This window comes from Ictalurus punctatus, chromosome 28 (assembly GCF_001660625.3).
Source record: "Ictalurus punctatus breed USDA103 chromosome 28, Coco_2.0, whole genome shotgun sequence".
NCBI lineage: Eukaryota > Metazoa > Chordata > Actinopteri > Siluriformes > Ictaluridae > Ictalurus > Ictalurus punctatus.
The window spans coordinates 15,426,306-15,441,158 of record NC_030443.2 but is presented as its reverse complement, the minus strand read 5'-3'; the positions used below and the strand labels follow the sequence as shown (position 1 = coordinate 15,441,158).

General features: G+C 37.0%; 2 protein-coding genes across 3 annotated transcripts; both read left to right on the top strand.

The window, feature by feature from the left end:
- Positions 1 to 962: 962 nt before the first annotated feature.
- Positions 963 to 9,505, top strand: LOC108259925 (uncharacterized). The gene is made up of 12 exons (XM_053676800.1): positions 963 to 1,162; positions 1,667 to 1,901; positions 3,011 to 3,105; positions 3,761 to 3,910; positions 4,094 to 4,097; positions 4,486 to 4,708; positions 4,824 to 5,147; positions 5,414 to 5,812; positions 7,207 to 7,338; positions 7,468 to 7,537; positions 8,710 to 8,797; positions 9,402 to 9,505. Exons 1-12 carry the CDS (start codon positions 1,019 to 1,021, stop codon positions 9,503 to 9,505), a joined length of 1,968 nt encoding a protein of 655 aa, XP_053532775.1. The 5' UTR covers positions 963 to 1,018.
- Positions 9,506 to 10,170: 665 nt separating this feature from the next.
- tmem141 (transmembrane protein 141) lies at positions 10,171 to 13,651 on the top strand. 2 transcript variants are annotated; one of them, NM_001200897.1, is given in 6 exon segments: positions 10,212 to 10,354; positions 10,460 to 10,526; positions 12,057 to 12,140; positions 12,683 to 12,790; positions 13,003 to 13,140; positions 13,433 to 13,651. In NM_001200897.1, coding segments are annotated over 5 exon segments (387 nt in total). In that variant the 5' UTR covers positions 10,212 to 10,300; the 3' UTR covers positions 13,077 to 13,140; positions 13,433 to 13,651.
- Positions 13,652 to 14,853: the final 1,202 nt, after the last annotated feature.

Genomic DNA, 14,853 nt, shown 5'->3' with positions numbered 1-14,853 from the left:
TAAACTCATACTGTCAAACATACTGTTTTGTGTGAAATTCCCAGGAGATCAGCAATTTATGAAAGACTCAATCCAGCCCTTCTGGTACCAATATCCATACCACAGTCAAAGCCACAGCCACACTTTCTCTTTATTTTATTGTTTGATGTGAACATTAACAGAAGCTCTTGATCTGTATCTGCATGATGTTTTTGCACTGGCTGATTAGACAACTGAATGAATATGCAGTTTTGTCTACAGGTGTTCCTAATAAAGTGGATGGTAAGTATATATGCATATACATAACCATTCAGTTTTGCTTACTCTTTGTCCATTTATTGTTTAACCCACTCTAGCACTTATATGAAGCAGCATTAACCTATGACGCTTTGAGTTATAAATCCTTACAGATACGCTAAGTACTCTATAATATGTCTTCAGCTGTTAGATACAAGTGTGTTAAATGGCAATGTAATCATTAAAGAAAGCCCAGTATAAGCAAATGAATAAATTATTACATATAACTCTCATTTGTGGTCTATACATAATGATAATTCAGATGCAAACTTGTGGAAGAGATTTCATTGCTTCAGTGGTGACCATTGCATTGCTCCACCAGTGTGACAATGAAAATATCAAATTTACGGCAAGTTTAAGTTCATGACAAAAATTCAACCTTTGTGTTTAATTACGAGGTTCATTCTGCTGCACAGCTTGACCATAGATGAACACAGAGAAGCCTGCTCACAATGAAAGTTATCTCTCCCAGCAGTGAGCTGTAAAGGCTTTCAAGGCACTGGCTTTTGTTTTTCTACAATCTCACGGTGTCCTGCAGTTGAACTCCAGCTAGCACAAAAAATACTGCCCATAAAACTGTCAGCTACGACAAGTAGGGTAGTCTTTTATTGCCTTTGACCAGGCACAGAGACTCTGTGGGGGGATGCAGGGTTGATAAGCAAACCTTTCTGAGTGTGGTGTGTGCTGAGTCCACTCTGTGACTTACTCTGTGGCTGTCACTTCAGCCGTTTACATCTTTGCGATGCTGTCTGAGAATGAAGCTGTGCTGCAGAAACTTCAGGAGTGGACTAAGGGGGACGGCGATCTTTGCCAGGCAATAGGACAACTCCTGTCAAAAGATGAGCCTGACGTTGTATTGAATGCTGCTGGAGCCGTGGCATCACTGGTAACGATTACACATCCTGAAATGTATCACACTGATTTAGCGTTTAGAGATGAGAGCCTGCATGCTGCTTCGGTGGTTCATCTAAAGGGTTAGAAAGGAATAACCAAGGTTTTTAAACCAGCTCCCTTTTTAGAAGGTGTATATGGGGTACCTTTAATCACTGGAACTTTAAGTCTGAGTTTTAAAGGTATTATTATTTATATGTTTGTTCAGATGGTCGATGAAAGATACATACAGAAAAGTACAGTATGTACCTAGCAACAAGGAAAAGTACTATTTGGTACATTTATTTCTGAGAGTGTAATGTGGGGAGTTATTTCATTGTATGCTGTCAGCTCTCATCTTCAAGGTATGTGATTGAGTGCAACTATTGGGGCGATAGTTTTTGATTGACTAGAGCTTCACCATAGTGTGTTTGGTGTGTCATCAGTTTTCTGGTCTTACACCCAGATATAAGCTACTCCAAAGTAATCCTGAATTCTATGTGTTTTCTACCTACAATAGGTTGAGACCCCATCAGGACTCCAGTGGCTGCTTCAGGACCATGCCATGTTCAGTCAAGTCCTTGAAAGAGTCACCTGTCTTCTGAACCACGAGCGAGAGAGAGTGGTTAATGTGGCTGCTCTTATTCTAGCACGGCTCTCTCTGTATGAACTGGCCTGCCAAAGGCTTCTATGTCACCCTTCAACCTCAATGATTTTTGGGCATTTAGTTCAGTGCCTGACCCACAGCCGAACAGGTTAGTCCCAACAAGAAGAATCTCAGCTCATAGAAACAACAAGTGAGGATTCTGTAATACATGTGAGTGCAGGAGAGGGGTGCAGGACAGTTTGACATACTTATAAAGGGGAGAGGGAACTTGAAGACTTACATTACAAAAGTTATCATCATACTTGCTTTAAAACTATGCGAACAGACTTCCTCCATACAAGCTGGTGTCATATCTCGGGTGTATACTCACTCAGTGTTCCCAGCATAGGCTCTGTATTCACAAAGACCTTGATCAGAGTCAAGAGAGAGTCCAAAAGTGTTAAAAAAAAAAAAAAAAAAAAAAACCCAAACATCCATAGTTTCATAATATTGGGATCATTGTGACACTTTTAAACATTGCATAAAGTTGATTTAAGTTACAAACTTAAAGTAAGTTAGCATAGCGTTAGCTAATTTGCCAAATTGTTTTAAGATGTTCAGAATTCTATAAATTACAAACTGAAACCAAATATTAAGCAACTTGAAAGTATTATAACAGTGTTCAGAATGATATAAATTACAAACTCACAGTTAGCATAAAGTTCGCTAACTAGCCAGCAGAATCAGAATGATATAAATTACAAACTGACCATTATCATAATCTTCGCTAGTTACTAGTTAGTAATGTTTCAAGGTGTTCAAAAATGAAATAAAGTACTAACTGACAATTATCATAATGTTAGCTATGATAATAATAGAAATTTAGCTACTACCCTTTCCTCAAAAATGCTTCTATTTGTACCAAATCCATGTGATGCACAATGAGTTTAAATATTAATTTATGACCACCTTGATGTGAAGTGCTGGAAATATTATTGATGTACAAAGCTGCATACTATATACATATGTACTGGGGGATGAAATATTGTGCCTCTAGGAACATGGCAGAAAAACTCAAGCGATTTCAGGTGCTAATGTTAACGAGAATAAACTGTAAACAGTGGATCAGGTATAAGACAGGCCTTAAAAAAAGCTACAATTTCAGTATGAACAAAATGACTTACTGCAGTTTGAGAACCAGGCTCTAAGCCGAGTCATGCCTTTTAGATGTATTGTGGGCTTTTTTAAAATACTGTTTATTGTACGATGTGCTTTTAGACACTGCTATGAATGCATCCTTCACTATTGGGTGCTTGTGTGGGAGTGAGCAAAGCAGATGCCTCATCCTGGCTGAAGCCAAAGAGCAAAAGCTGGTGAGACAGCAATATTTTTTGCTACATGACATCGCTAAGGAATACATGCTTATGCTTATGTCAGGCTCAGAGAAGTAGAGTGTAAAACTTAAAGCTGCAGTATGTAACATTTTTGTCCAAAATTAAAGAAGTATTATGTCAATAGAGTTCATTTTTTCATTGTTTCAAAAACATAAAAGCTATGATATTCATTTAAATTCAGAGCTGTTCTGTAAGATCCGGTGTGTGTTTAGTTCATACGTCACATAACATCACAACAACCTTCATAATGACAGAAGGTATCAATAAGTAACAGCATAGGGATAACATTGATAAACCATAGACATTATTAGAGGAAGTGGGCATTAGCAGTGGTCAGTTAAAAATAATAATAAAAAAAAACCTCTAAGAAGCCGGCTAACAGAAAGAGAGTGCGATAGGCGGACAAGGAGGAAGCTGTAGTAGATTAAAAGCAGCAGATACATAATTACATCATTAGAAGACATGTAATTCTACAAACTTTCAATAGTCTTTGCATGTGAATTGATTTGTGACTAAAAACCACATGTTTATAAATAACATATTTCAAATAACAAAGTTACGTACTGCTGCTTAAACTCCTACAGTGTATTCGATCTCAGTATTCAATCATTGAGTTTATATCATTTACCCCCAGGTGAGTGGTCTGGAAACGCTATTGACCAATGGGGCGGAGTCGGAGCCGGGGCAAACGGCTTGCTTTGCATTGAGCTGTCTGGCATCTAAGGATGATGGACATGCCTTGTTAATGGAGAGCCCGTCCTTACCTCGTTTGTTGGATGGACTAGTAAGTTTGCTGAAAAGTGGAGACCCAGACAGCACTTGGTTTGCTGCAATGTGAGTTCCTTTGGAATACTTGATTCATTTAGTTTGTGTGCCTCAATATCTGATTCTGTGCTGTGAAGTAGACCTGGTCTTACAAGTCATTTCCACGTTGTTATTTTGGCTTTTCACCGTTGCTTTCTCTCAGGACGGTGAGAGTGTTTGTGTCTCGACCAAATGGAGTAACTCGAGTTAGAGAGCACAGCGCTTTGGAGGAACAACTTAAGGTGTTTTTTATTTATTTATTTATTTTTTATTAAACTCATGTCCCATAATACATATCTATTGGTAATTTTTTATTTTTTGATGACACACCATACTAAATTTTTAAACCATATTCGTATGTTCTTAATATAATGCCGATCCTAAGTGAAACTCGCATTTGTGACTCATCCAAGTTCCAGCTAACTTTTATTTATTTATTTTTTAAAAAAAATCTGTTATATATTGTGACCAAGGTCATCTATCTCCCTTCAAGACTTTATTGCCACTTTTACAAGCTAAATTCTTCATCAAATCAGGTGTGTTCAAACTTTTCAGTTTTAAAGCCAAGTTCACTCTTCTTGATGTTTTACATTCATCTCCAGCGTCTCTCTGTCTTGCCATCAACGGGCTCGGAGCTGCAGGAGGAGCTTAGTGCATGCCTGAGGAAGCTGAAGCGCCTGCCTAAACCATCCCCTGTTAATGTCCAACACCAATCAATGGCCTGCATTGCATCATGGGAGAGATTGGAGCCTGAAAGTGGCCTGGAAGTTACCTATAAGTAAGACTACTTTGTTGAAGGATGGATCATCGTATATACTTCAGAAATGCTTGTGACAATTCTGATCATTATTATTGCTGATGATGCCTTTCCCCTACTTTTTTGTCTTTGCTAGCCTCTTTGATGGAGATACTCTGATATACCGTGGCCCACGGTGTGAAATCACTTTACCTCATTCCCATTTCCAGCACAAACCACCGCTGTCCCTACGGCTTAATCTCTCTACGTCAGATGGTGACACGAGTCCCTTTAGCGAACACGTGGAGATAAGAGTGGAGGGGGTGGAGCTTAGGCCGAGGCCTCCAAAGGACTTGCGTTTTATCTCCTGCACAGCTACTGAGGTGCGACTGAAATGGGCAGGACCAGAGGGGGACGTCAAGCCCCTATCATTCCAGGTTTACTGTGATGATGTGCTCCTGGAGACCACCAGAGAGCTGGGGTATGTTCAAACATAGCCGAGTAATATTAATATACTGAGATTTACGTATGTTTTTTTTTTCTGGCACTTTTTAACATGACTGCTTGTGTTCAGATTTTAAAAGATCGGATCGGCTGTAGGATGAGCATCCTTGTAATATTTTAGATGTTCTTACACTTGTTATTACACATGTGAGCTGTCTTATGACAGGTTTGAAGAACTTTTCATGGTGGAACCAGTGATTGGTAACACATCCTCAGGACTCTTCACTCTTCACTCTCCATCAGGGCTACAGTGAGCTCGCTGTCTCCCGGCACTACGTACACGATAAGCATTTGTGCACTGGGTCCAGGACACACAAGCAGTTCTCGGTGTAGTGTTCTTATTCACACTGCAGATGGTCACGATCATGCTCCCGGTGGCCTGGAGGTTTCTGTACTGGGATGCCATAAGCTCCAAATCATCTGGGATGCTCCAGCGGTGCCGATCGGCCGCCTCTTCTCATACGAGCTACGTCTGAACGAGTGTGTGGTGTATTTGGGCAGAAAGCGCATGCACACAGCATGCCATCTTACCGCCAACACACCATACATCTGCACGGTGACAGCCGTCACCTCCAGGGGGCGCTATCAGAGCCGGGCTGTCACCAAACGCACGACCAAGGATGAATACCTGAACACAAACAGGTGAGTTAAGAAATTATGTAATATTTCAGAATGAATTTCAGAATTTTGGAGAGAGAAATAACATTTACTTGAATCTGAGAACCCTGACAGATTTTTGTCCTGTTCAGGCCATTTGAAAATATCCAGCAGTTGTAAGTTAAGGTGATTAAGGCTTTATTAAAAGTACACAATATAAGGCCAGCTCAATTTCAGCTAAATTCTTTTGGTTTCCAAAATGAACCTTTTTATGCTTAATCAGACAAATTGAAATGTCTGAAATGTCTATATATATATATATATATATATATATATATATATATATATATATATATATATATATATATATATATATATATATATATATTACAAAAAAGTAGGAATATCCTGTCTTATTTTAAGGTGCTGATCAAACAAGGGGGCGGGTAATAAACCGAAAACAGTCTATGTTGTCTGTTCAAATAAAATGATGAAAAATCTTCAACAGGTATTAGTTTTGATGGGCATAATTCAGTTTCACCTCATCTGAGGAGAATGATACAGAACTGCATCATCATGATAGATAATGTTAGACAAGTTACCAAATAAATCACAAACCATTAAAACAACTAAATTCTTCAAACAGAACTGTGGAACTGTGGAAGTTGACAGATTTTTTTTGCTTCGAAAAGCTCACAGAGTAACAGTATTCAGTTATACTTCCTGTCAAAATTCTGAACACTGTAGCCAGGCAAGTGTGGAATAAGTATGACATTTAGTGGGTGGAGTGTCTGAAGTGGTTACTAATAACTAAAGTATATGGTCAAAAGTGGACACCTGACCATCACACCCATATTTGGTTCTTCCCAAACTGTTGGCATAAACTTGGAAGCGCACGTTTGACTCGAATGTCCTTGGATGCTGTAGCATTAAGATTTCACTTTACTGGAGCTAATAGATCCAAACCTGTGCATAATGATGTGCATAAAGTGAGCTCCATGAAGACATGCTTTGCTGAGGTTGGAATGGAGGAACTCAAGTGTCCTGCAGAGATCCCTGACCTCAACCCTATTGAACACCTTTGGGATGGACTGGAATGCCGACGGCACCCCAGACCTCCTCGCCCGACGTCGGTTCCTGACCTCACTAATGCTCTTGTAGCTGAATGAACACAAATCTCCACAGCCAATGCTCCAAAACCTAGTGGAAGTTATTATAAGAGCAGAAGGGGAACCGCATCTGGAACGAGATGTTCAAAAAGCACATATAGGTGTGATGGTCAGGTGTTCAAATACTTTTGGCTTGGCCATATAGTGTATATGGTACCTGCATGTAAGACTCTCAGACAAGATTCCACAAGTATACGAGCTCCAATATACATTTGAGATGAAAAACATAACTTGACATTTGATTTTAATGCTCTTTCCTCACATTTGCAGGGGTTTCTGTTCTCCTAAACGTCAGGATTTAGCACCTCTTCCAGCAAGGGAAAAGAGCGACGTCAAAAACAGGACCAGGAAGCTGTTATCCACACCGACCTCTGACTCTGACCTCAGAAAAAACAAGCACAGGTCCTAATTGAGTTCAAATATTTGGGCTTCGTTGGCTTACAAAATGTTGTTTTTTTTCTTCATTTATTTCTTCTTTGTTTCTATGAGTTTTTGCAGAAAAATAGTCTTATTGTTGGTTTTGTTTAACAGGTTGCCATCTGTGATGGTGCAATCACATGTTCCTGGGAAAAACAAATCTTCCAGAGTGACATCTGAGGAGGTACACCTATGACAATATAATATCTCATTCTGAAATATTATACCAAAGATTATAATCTAAGTTTAATGATCAACTAATTGTACATCTAAATACATGAACAAATAATTGTTGATATGGTATTATGGCATTCTTTGATATTTAAAAATTGGCAATCATTAGCAAACTGGCAACTTGCTGTAGTATAAGAACGTGCTTTAGGATGTGCTTTTATAGGAAAATAATTGCACCAACCCCTTGTTGATTATTTTCCCAAAGCAGAATGCCCGGTTATGATTTATTCCCTCCTTAATGTAGTACGTCAAGGAATGTCAGCTACTGCCAATATTTGCTGTGAACCTTGAGATTTAATTCTTACTACCTTGAAATATCTGATATTATATTAAATATTATACATGATTGTTGAGTGATTTTAATGTGAAATGCCTCTTCTTCTTCTTCTTTTTTTTTTTTTTTTTTTAAGAAGTCAGTGGGTCTTGTTTCTGAGTTGGATGCTGATGTACAATTAAGCAATACGAAAGGAAGTCAAGATGTGGGTATGGTTCCATCTGAGTGCCTCATCATGCAGCGCCGAGGCTGTAACGAACACACACTTCGGTCATCTTCACACCCCATACATCCCAGGCCAAAGATCAACCCAGGTACAACTTTCTCTATGTTAAAGCAATGATTTCGAACATTTGCTGTCAATGAACTATGTGCATTAAGGCTGTAAAAGTCTGTGAGTCCTTTTAAAAAATGTATATATTATATATTTTTTAGATCTAATATATATATTTTTTCAATGCTGAAGTTGTATTCCTAGACTGTCGAGCTGAAAAAGCAACATCAGACAAAGGGAGGCTTCCCCTCATCAACCAACAGATAAGTAAGTTAACGTTGATTAAGTTTCTATAACAGCAGCTCTGAAAATAGTTCCGGCTACAAAATCAGCTGCGGTATAAGAAAAATAAAACACGATGTGATGTTATTAGAAAATAATCAACTTTGGGATGGTAATATTAACTCCGTTTTGTGTCACTTTGATTGTTTTCCTATAACAGCATTACTTTTTATTCATTACAAACTCATCACTTGTATTTATACACATGCACATATACATCCAGAGGAATATTTGGAAATAATATTAAAAGTGCAAACAGTAATTGTTTTGTTCTTTGTTGTTCTTGGTTAAGCTGAGAATGTACGACTCCTCCAGCCAGTTTCTTATAACTGGTCTGATCTTAATAGTACAGATCATCACCATAACATACACAGAAAAAGGTACGGCTTAAATCAGGGCTGCACATTTTCAGTCCTGGAGAACTAAAGTACATCTTAAATATCTGACGTCGAATTCAGTTTTGGATAGGAATGACCTGTTCTGCATGTCTAACTTGTGTGTTTTTATCCCCCCTCTCCATTGTTAGGCTCGTGATGGGGTCAAGAGTGAACAGTTGGCGAAAAGGAGGACTTTGACTGAGCATTTCACAGTGTGGAACAAAGTTTTCTTAAAGACTTTATAATTTACTCTGTAATTTTGCCATAAAATATTCCTTTTCAGACGCAATGAAGGGGATTTTTATGTCTTGGGGCAAAATGTTTTGTCATTTAAAAAGATCATAGGAAAAGAAAAAAATAATCTCAGTGCGACTATAACACCTTTTATTAGTTCAAGTGTGCTGGTTCTTGGTTTTTATTAGGATGCGTCTTCTGCTTCATCATCTTCTTCTTTTTCTGATCTAAAATGCAATGCAGGATGGAAATCATAATACAAAAAAGAGCAAAAGGGAGATGCGTTGGTTTGACAGTGGCATTAATGCATAGTGTTTCTTGTTTTGATATTTGGCTTCAACCCTGAGGCTCTCTGTGTAACCTTTTTAATCAGGTAATATTCAGTGGGAGTGGCTACGCCTAAGTGGGAGGGGCTACATGACAAGAGAGGAGCTAAAATATACAGGAGGAGCCAAGAAGCTGAAGAAAGGACCATGATTATGACAGAAAAAGAAGCTAGGATTCAGAGGAAATGCGAAGGCTGTGAAACAGAGAGATGGACTAAAACACAGGGGAGGGGCTAATGCTTAAGTGGGAGTGGCTAAAATGTGAGTAAGGTAAGCAAGGAAGCTAGATTAAGGATTCTTCAGAAATGTAGAAGCATTTACAATAAAATCAGATTTAAAAAATAACTAAAGCTATGTAAAGTATGTGACACATCGTATACAAATAATAACTAAGAAAAAATTAAGTTTAAGAAATAATTAAGAAAAATTCCCTCTTCTTGGGTCTAGTCAGTGTAAATAGATATCAAGTAGAATCTCGAATTGGATAGGAGCACATTTATGAATATGAAATCTTATTACAATGGGTAATAAATAAATTAAAGACGCAACAATTAAATAATTAGGTTTATGATCCAGATTTCCGACATAATACAAAATATACTTTCTTTCACCTCTGGTTTTTGATATTCAGAAACATTATGTTGTACAGAAATATGTATATATTTTTAAAAAGCAATCAAAGAAATGAGACGTAAAAAAAGACCATGCTTTATAATTAAAAAGGGTTCATCCAAGTTTGGGCCAATATGAATGCAGTAACGACTCCAGGTCGATAGAGGGCGCAGTGGACATGTTAAAGGAAAAATAATACAGTTTCTTAGTCGTCTTTTGAGTTTCCTTCGCTGTTTCACGGAAGTAAACAAGACCAAAGTCAGACCAGCTGTCAGTTGCACTTTATTCATGTATAAAGTTAAAGAGTTTTAGCCCAAGAATAAATCTAAACGTGATGGTCAACATCGGACTCCGGAAGGTCGATGACGCGCTCGTGGAGAAACATCCGGTGCGCTGCTTTAGTTTTATTCTGTAATATATCCTTTAAAAACATACAAATGACCTAATAATGCATAATTTAATAACATGATTACTGAAAACTCCTTTTACACAGGGGTTGCAGCAGTATGCTGCCTGCCAGTCCCGTGCATTTATGAAAGGAACAGGAAGCTTCATAATTGGTTGGTATCGGAGCAATAATATTTTAAATATAATATATTTTTTTAAAAAGTTTATTAAAATTCACGGACATTTTTGTTATTGGAATTCAGGTCTATTTTATGATCACAATCCACATATCTATTTAAAACAAGATCATATATCACATTATTATTCCACAGCGCAGCATAGATTCTGATTGGTCAACAAAAGCGGCTCGGACAGTAGCTCTGGCTCTGAGGCAAATCACTGGTTTATATTAATGCGCTCAATTTGATATGTTATCGTTTCTATAGTAACAACTTATGTAGGGAATGACATGGCGGTCACTCCAGATTTGAAAACTTGTGGTTGTTAAGATGGTGACGTTTTCTGTCAGGAGACTGTTAATATTTTTGGAAGGAGTCTCCAGTGTCAGAGGTAAAGCTGTAACTTAAATCTTTCCGACAGGACAGAGGCCTTTAAGGTTTGCAGCTTGTTGGTAACATGAAAAGCTGTGTGGTTTTGTTTTTTTGTCTTATTAAATTCAAGAGAGAAAAAAGGCTGCTGAGGGAGTGACTGTTTATAGGTGCCATAACTTAAGTGATAACAGGAACTAAGATGTTTCAAGGATGTTCCATTACATTAAATGTAGTACTGTAGTAGTATGTAGTAAATGAAATGTAATACAAATACAACTTATTGCGCTTTAATTAGTAAATAAAAAAATGCAATCGTTCAGAAAATCTTGCGGGATAAGAGGATATTTTATGTTGAGGTATACAATACTAAGGGATGTGCTATAGTATAATAGAAAAATAATCAACATTAGGGTGGTAACAGTAACTCACACCACTCTGTTGTTGATTATTCTCCTATAACAGCATGCCCTCAAGTGGTTTCTTCCATATTTCATGGACCTCATGGCTATACCACATAAACCCTTGGGAATCCGCAGACCGCACTTTGAGCACCATTAAAATAGTCCACTGGTATAATTTAGAACTGCACACATTATATATAAGTGTTGTGTGGATCATGAAATGTATAGGAGTATGAAAATACATTGGCCTTATATTAATTTTCCCATGAGATCAATGTTAATTTAAAAATATTCTAGCATATTCCATTATAAACATGTTTCAGTCTTACCCTGTTGCTGCAGTGTTATATAGCAGGGGTCCACAAACTATATCAGGCCCATTACTTAAGTGTCTACAATAATATTTTGGTTTGTATTAGAGTTTAACACATTAGTAGTTGAACACATTATTGTTTTTAAAAATTCCAACAAAAAAAAATCTGATATTCTTAACAGACTATACCTTTAATGTCATTCTCTTTGAAAATTGATATTGTGATATTTTGAAAACCATGCTATTGGGTTGTTTGTATTAATACAGTGATTAAAATAAAATACTGTTTCCCCCTTAATCACAGCTCATTTGACAGCTGCTGTAATAAGACTCCTACAGCTCGACTAAGAATTGATTAGTGCATGATCTGTGAAACACTCAACAATTTGGAGATTTTATTGTATTTCCTTTCTCATGTTGCTTCTGTCTATTAACCAGGTACAATAAGCATGTTCTTAGCACAGCAAGCACTACAGAAAAGACTGAAGTATCCGCTCCAGTGGAACCTTCTAGTGTCTATTGGTAAGGGATTGTTCCCTATTACATGTTAATGTCTTGTTCCTCCATGTATGCAAAAATCACCTTTTGTGCCAGTTGTTCTGAATGTAATGTTTTAAACAGAACATGCATAAAGGAAGCTTTTTGAGCAAAACTTACTGTAGTATAGTTCCATTTTTGCTTTAATCACAGTGTGTACTCTAGCTGACAGACTACACACGTTTGTGTAAAACCTGATGATCCAGTATAAATCAAATCCAACAGAAGAGATGAGACTCACTGACAATCTTACCTTTCGTACAAAAGAGTGAACATGGTCAATATCACACATTTGCTTACATTTAAATAGTGACCTAGAAATAGTGAAACATCTTCAGTTTTGAATATTTACAATGTTGCCCATTTCCTTTTTTTATGTTGTTGTTGTATTTTTTGAAATTCTAAAACTGTTTATTTCCAGTTTTAAATACATAAATAAAAATCCAGATTTTCAATATGGTCTCAGACGTTTGGACCCCGTTATATAAGGTGAATGTCTGTCCTTTTTCCGGAACTTTCTCTGGCAGTGGCGTCCTCAGTGTTCAGCTACACAGTAACACGTTGGGAGACGATGAAGTGCACAGAGCTGTGGGTTTTCTTGGAAAAAGGGGAAGTACCTGATTCCAGTCCACCAAGTAAGTCTTCATCTGTTCACTTCATCTGTCCCCTTAAACAAAACAGTGAGACTCTGAACAAGATGCCATTTCAAAGAATATTCATTCCGTACAGGATTCCGCTGAGTTTTTTTGTGATTGTTGCAGCCAGAAATGCTTGATTTTGCTGTGGCTTTTTTTCAAAATTTGTGATGCGACTTGCGGAGGTTTTGTGGGTATTCTTTTTTTTGCAGAAAACTACTTGACTTGGCGAAACTGTTTTGCACGGTCTTTTGCAGTGATGTTTGTTGGGAGATTCAACATTTAAGCTGTACTCATGTTTCACGCATATGAATTGAAAAGGACTGACTGGTTTCACAATAACTCCACAGGTTATATAATTTTAATCCAAAGTCTGTTTTAATTTATGGTTCATTACTTTGAACAGCAGATTTGAAATCGTGTCTCTACACTTCCTGGTTATGTTACTTTGTGAAAATGGCATGATTTGATATCACATGAATACACAACTCATGAATACATAACATAACATAATAATGTTGTTGTTGTTATATTTTTTTAATGAGTTTCTATTCCTATTTTTTTTTTTTTACAACTCTTTACAGCTCTGTTTTGCTAGTAATGATTTTTCACGAACCCTAACTATGTAATTTTCTATTTCAGAGGGTGAGCTTCTAACATCTGCAGCTCCCAAAGTCACAAAATACGGAGATGCAATGGAGTAAGTGGTAACTGTCAGTATTGCTGCAAGTTCAGCGAGCAGAATGTGTGTTTTAGGAATTTTGAATTGAGTCCATGTTGGAGGGTATTCAAACTGTATATTGCTTATTTTTTACTTTCTTCTGATCAAAAATGTTAATAAATGTACAAACCTGGACATATGATGGGTTTTCATTTGCACTTTCTTTAATATTGTTCTTTATACACATTGTTTGTCTGGGATTGGGGATAGAGCATGTACTGATTAAGAAAATGTTGGAAAGTAGAAAATGTCGGGGTATGACCCGAGATGTCAAGGTTGTCGTGTGTAATTTATGGATTGTAGAATTTTGTGGTACAAATCGTAGGTTTTAAACTTAAACATGGTAAATGCAGAGTATTGTAGAAACTAATTTGACTTATTGTACTTATACATTTCCAAATATTGTTCATATTTCTAAAATTTGTCTAAATAGTTATGTAACGTAAGGTAATATTTTAAGACAAATCTATGTATTAAACGAATGTTTGATTGTGAGCTTAGAGCTGTGAGAAAACTTTAGGCTGAAGACATCTAAATCTTTACATCCAAAAAAATTATAGTAATTTGTTGAATACAATTCAAAATCAAATGAACTTGTTGAATCAAATCAGATGCATCAAAGGGTTTCGATGTGACCTTTTGAGATTTTCTTGAGCACAGTGAGTGGAAGATAAAGGACAGATATGCACACTAAGATAATTAATTTATTATTATTATTTTTAAATAAAATGATCCTTTTTGCAGAAATATACTCACCACTTAGCAATATCCGTCATACTGTATTTAAACATTTATTTTTGTTGACCTTGCAGTAGAGATGCAGTTTGTAATGTGTTTGTAGACCTGTAATAATCATACCATTATTACTCAGTAGTTAAAATGTGTTTGTAAAACATATTGTTAATTACTTGTAAGAGTTATTCAGTAATTACAGTGAATCAATAGGTGTGCAGTTATAAGGTGAGGAATGTAAGTATGAAAGATAGGTATGTTGTATATAAAATATACATGAAATAAACACGAGGGAGACCTAGTATGAGTTGTATGTAATTTTATTGAAAATTCACTGGGCTGACGTTCACCTAAGAGACAACACACACAGATAAGCAAGGCGCAAACCATACATGTATTTGATTAGTGCGGCAGGCCTCAGACCGTAGGTGGATGGTCAACTAACACACACACACACACACACACACACACACACACACACACACACACACACACACACACACACACAGAGGCCTTATTTTTCTTTCTCCAATTGAATATGTGAATATCTGTTTCTATGTTAAGTGTCTTCAGATAATAGGCAAAATTTGGACCTACAGGTACTGCGTTT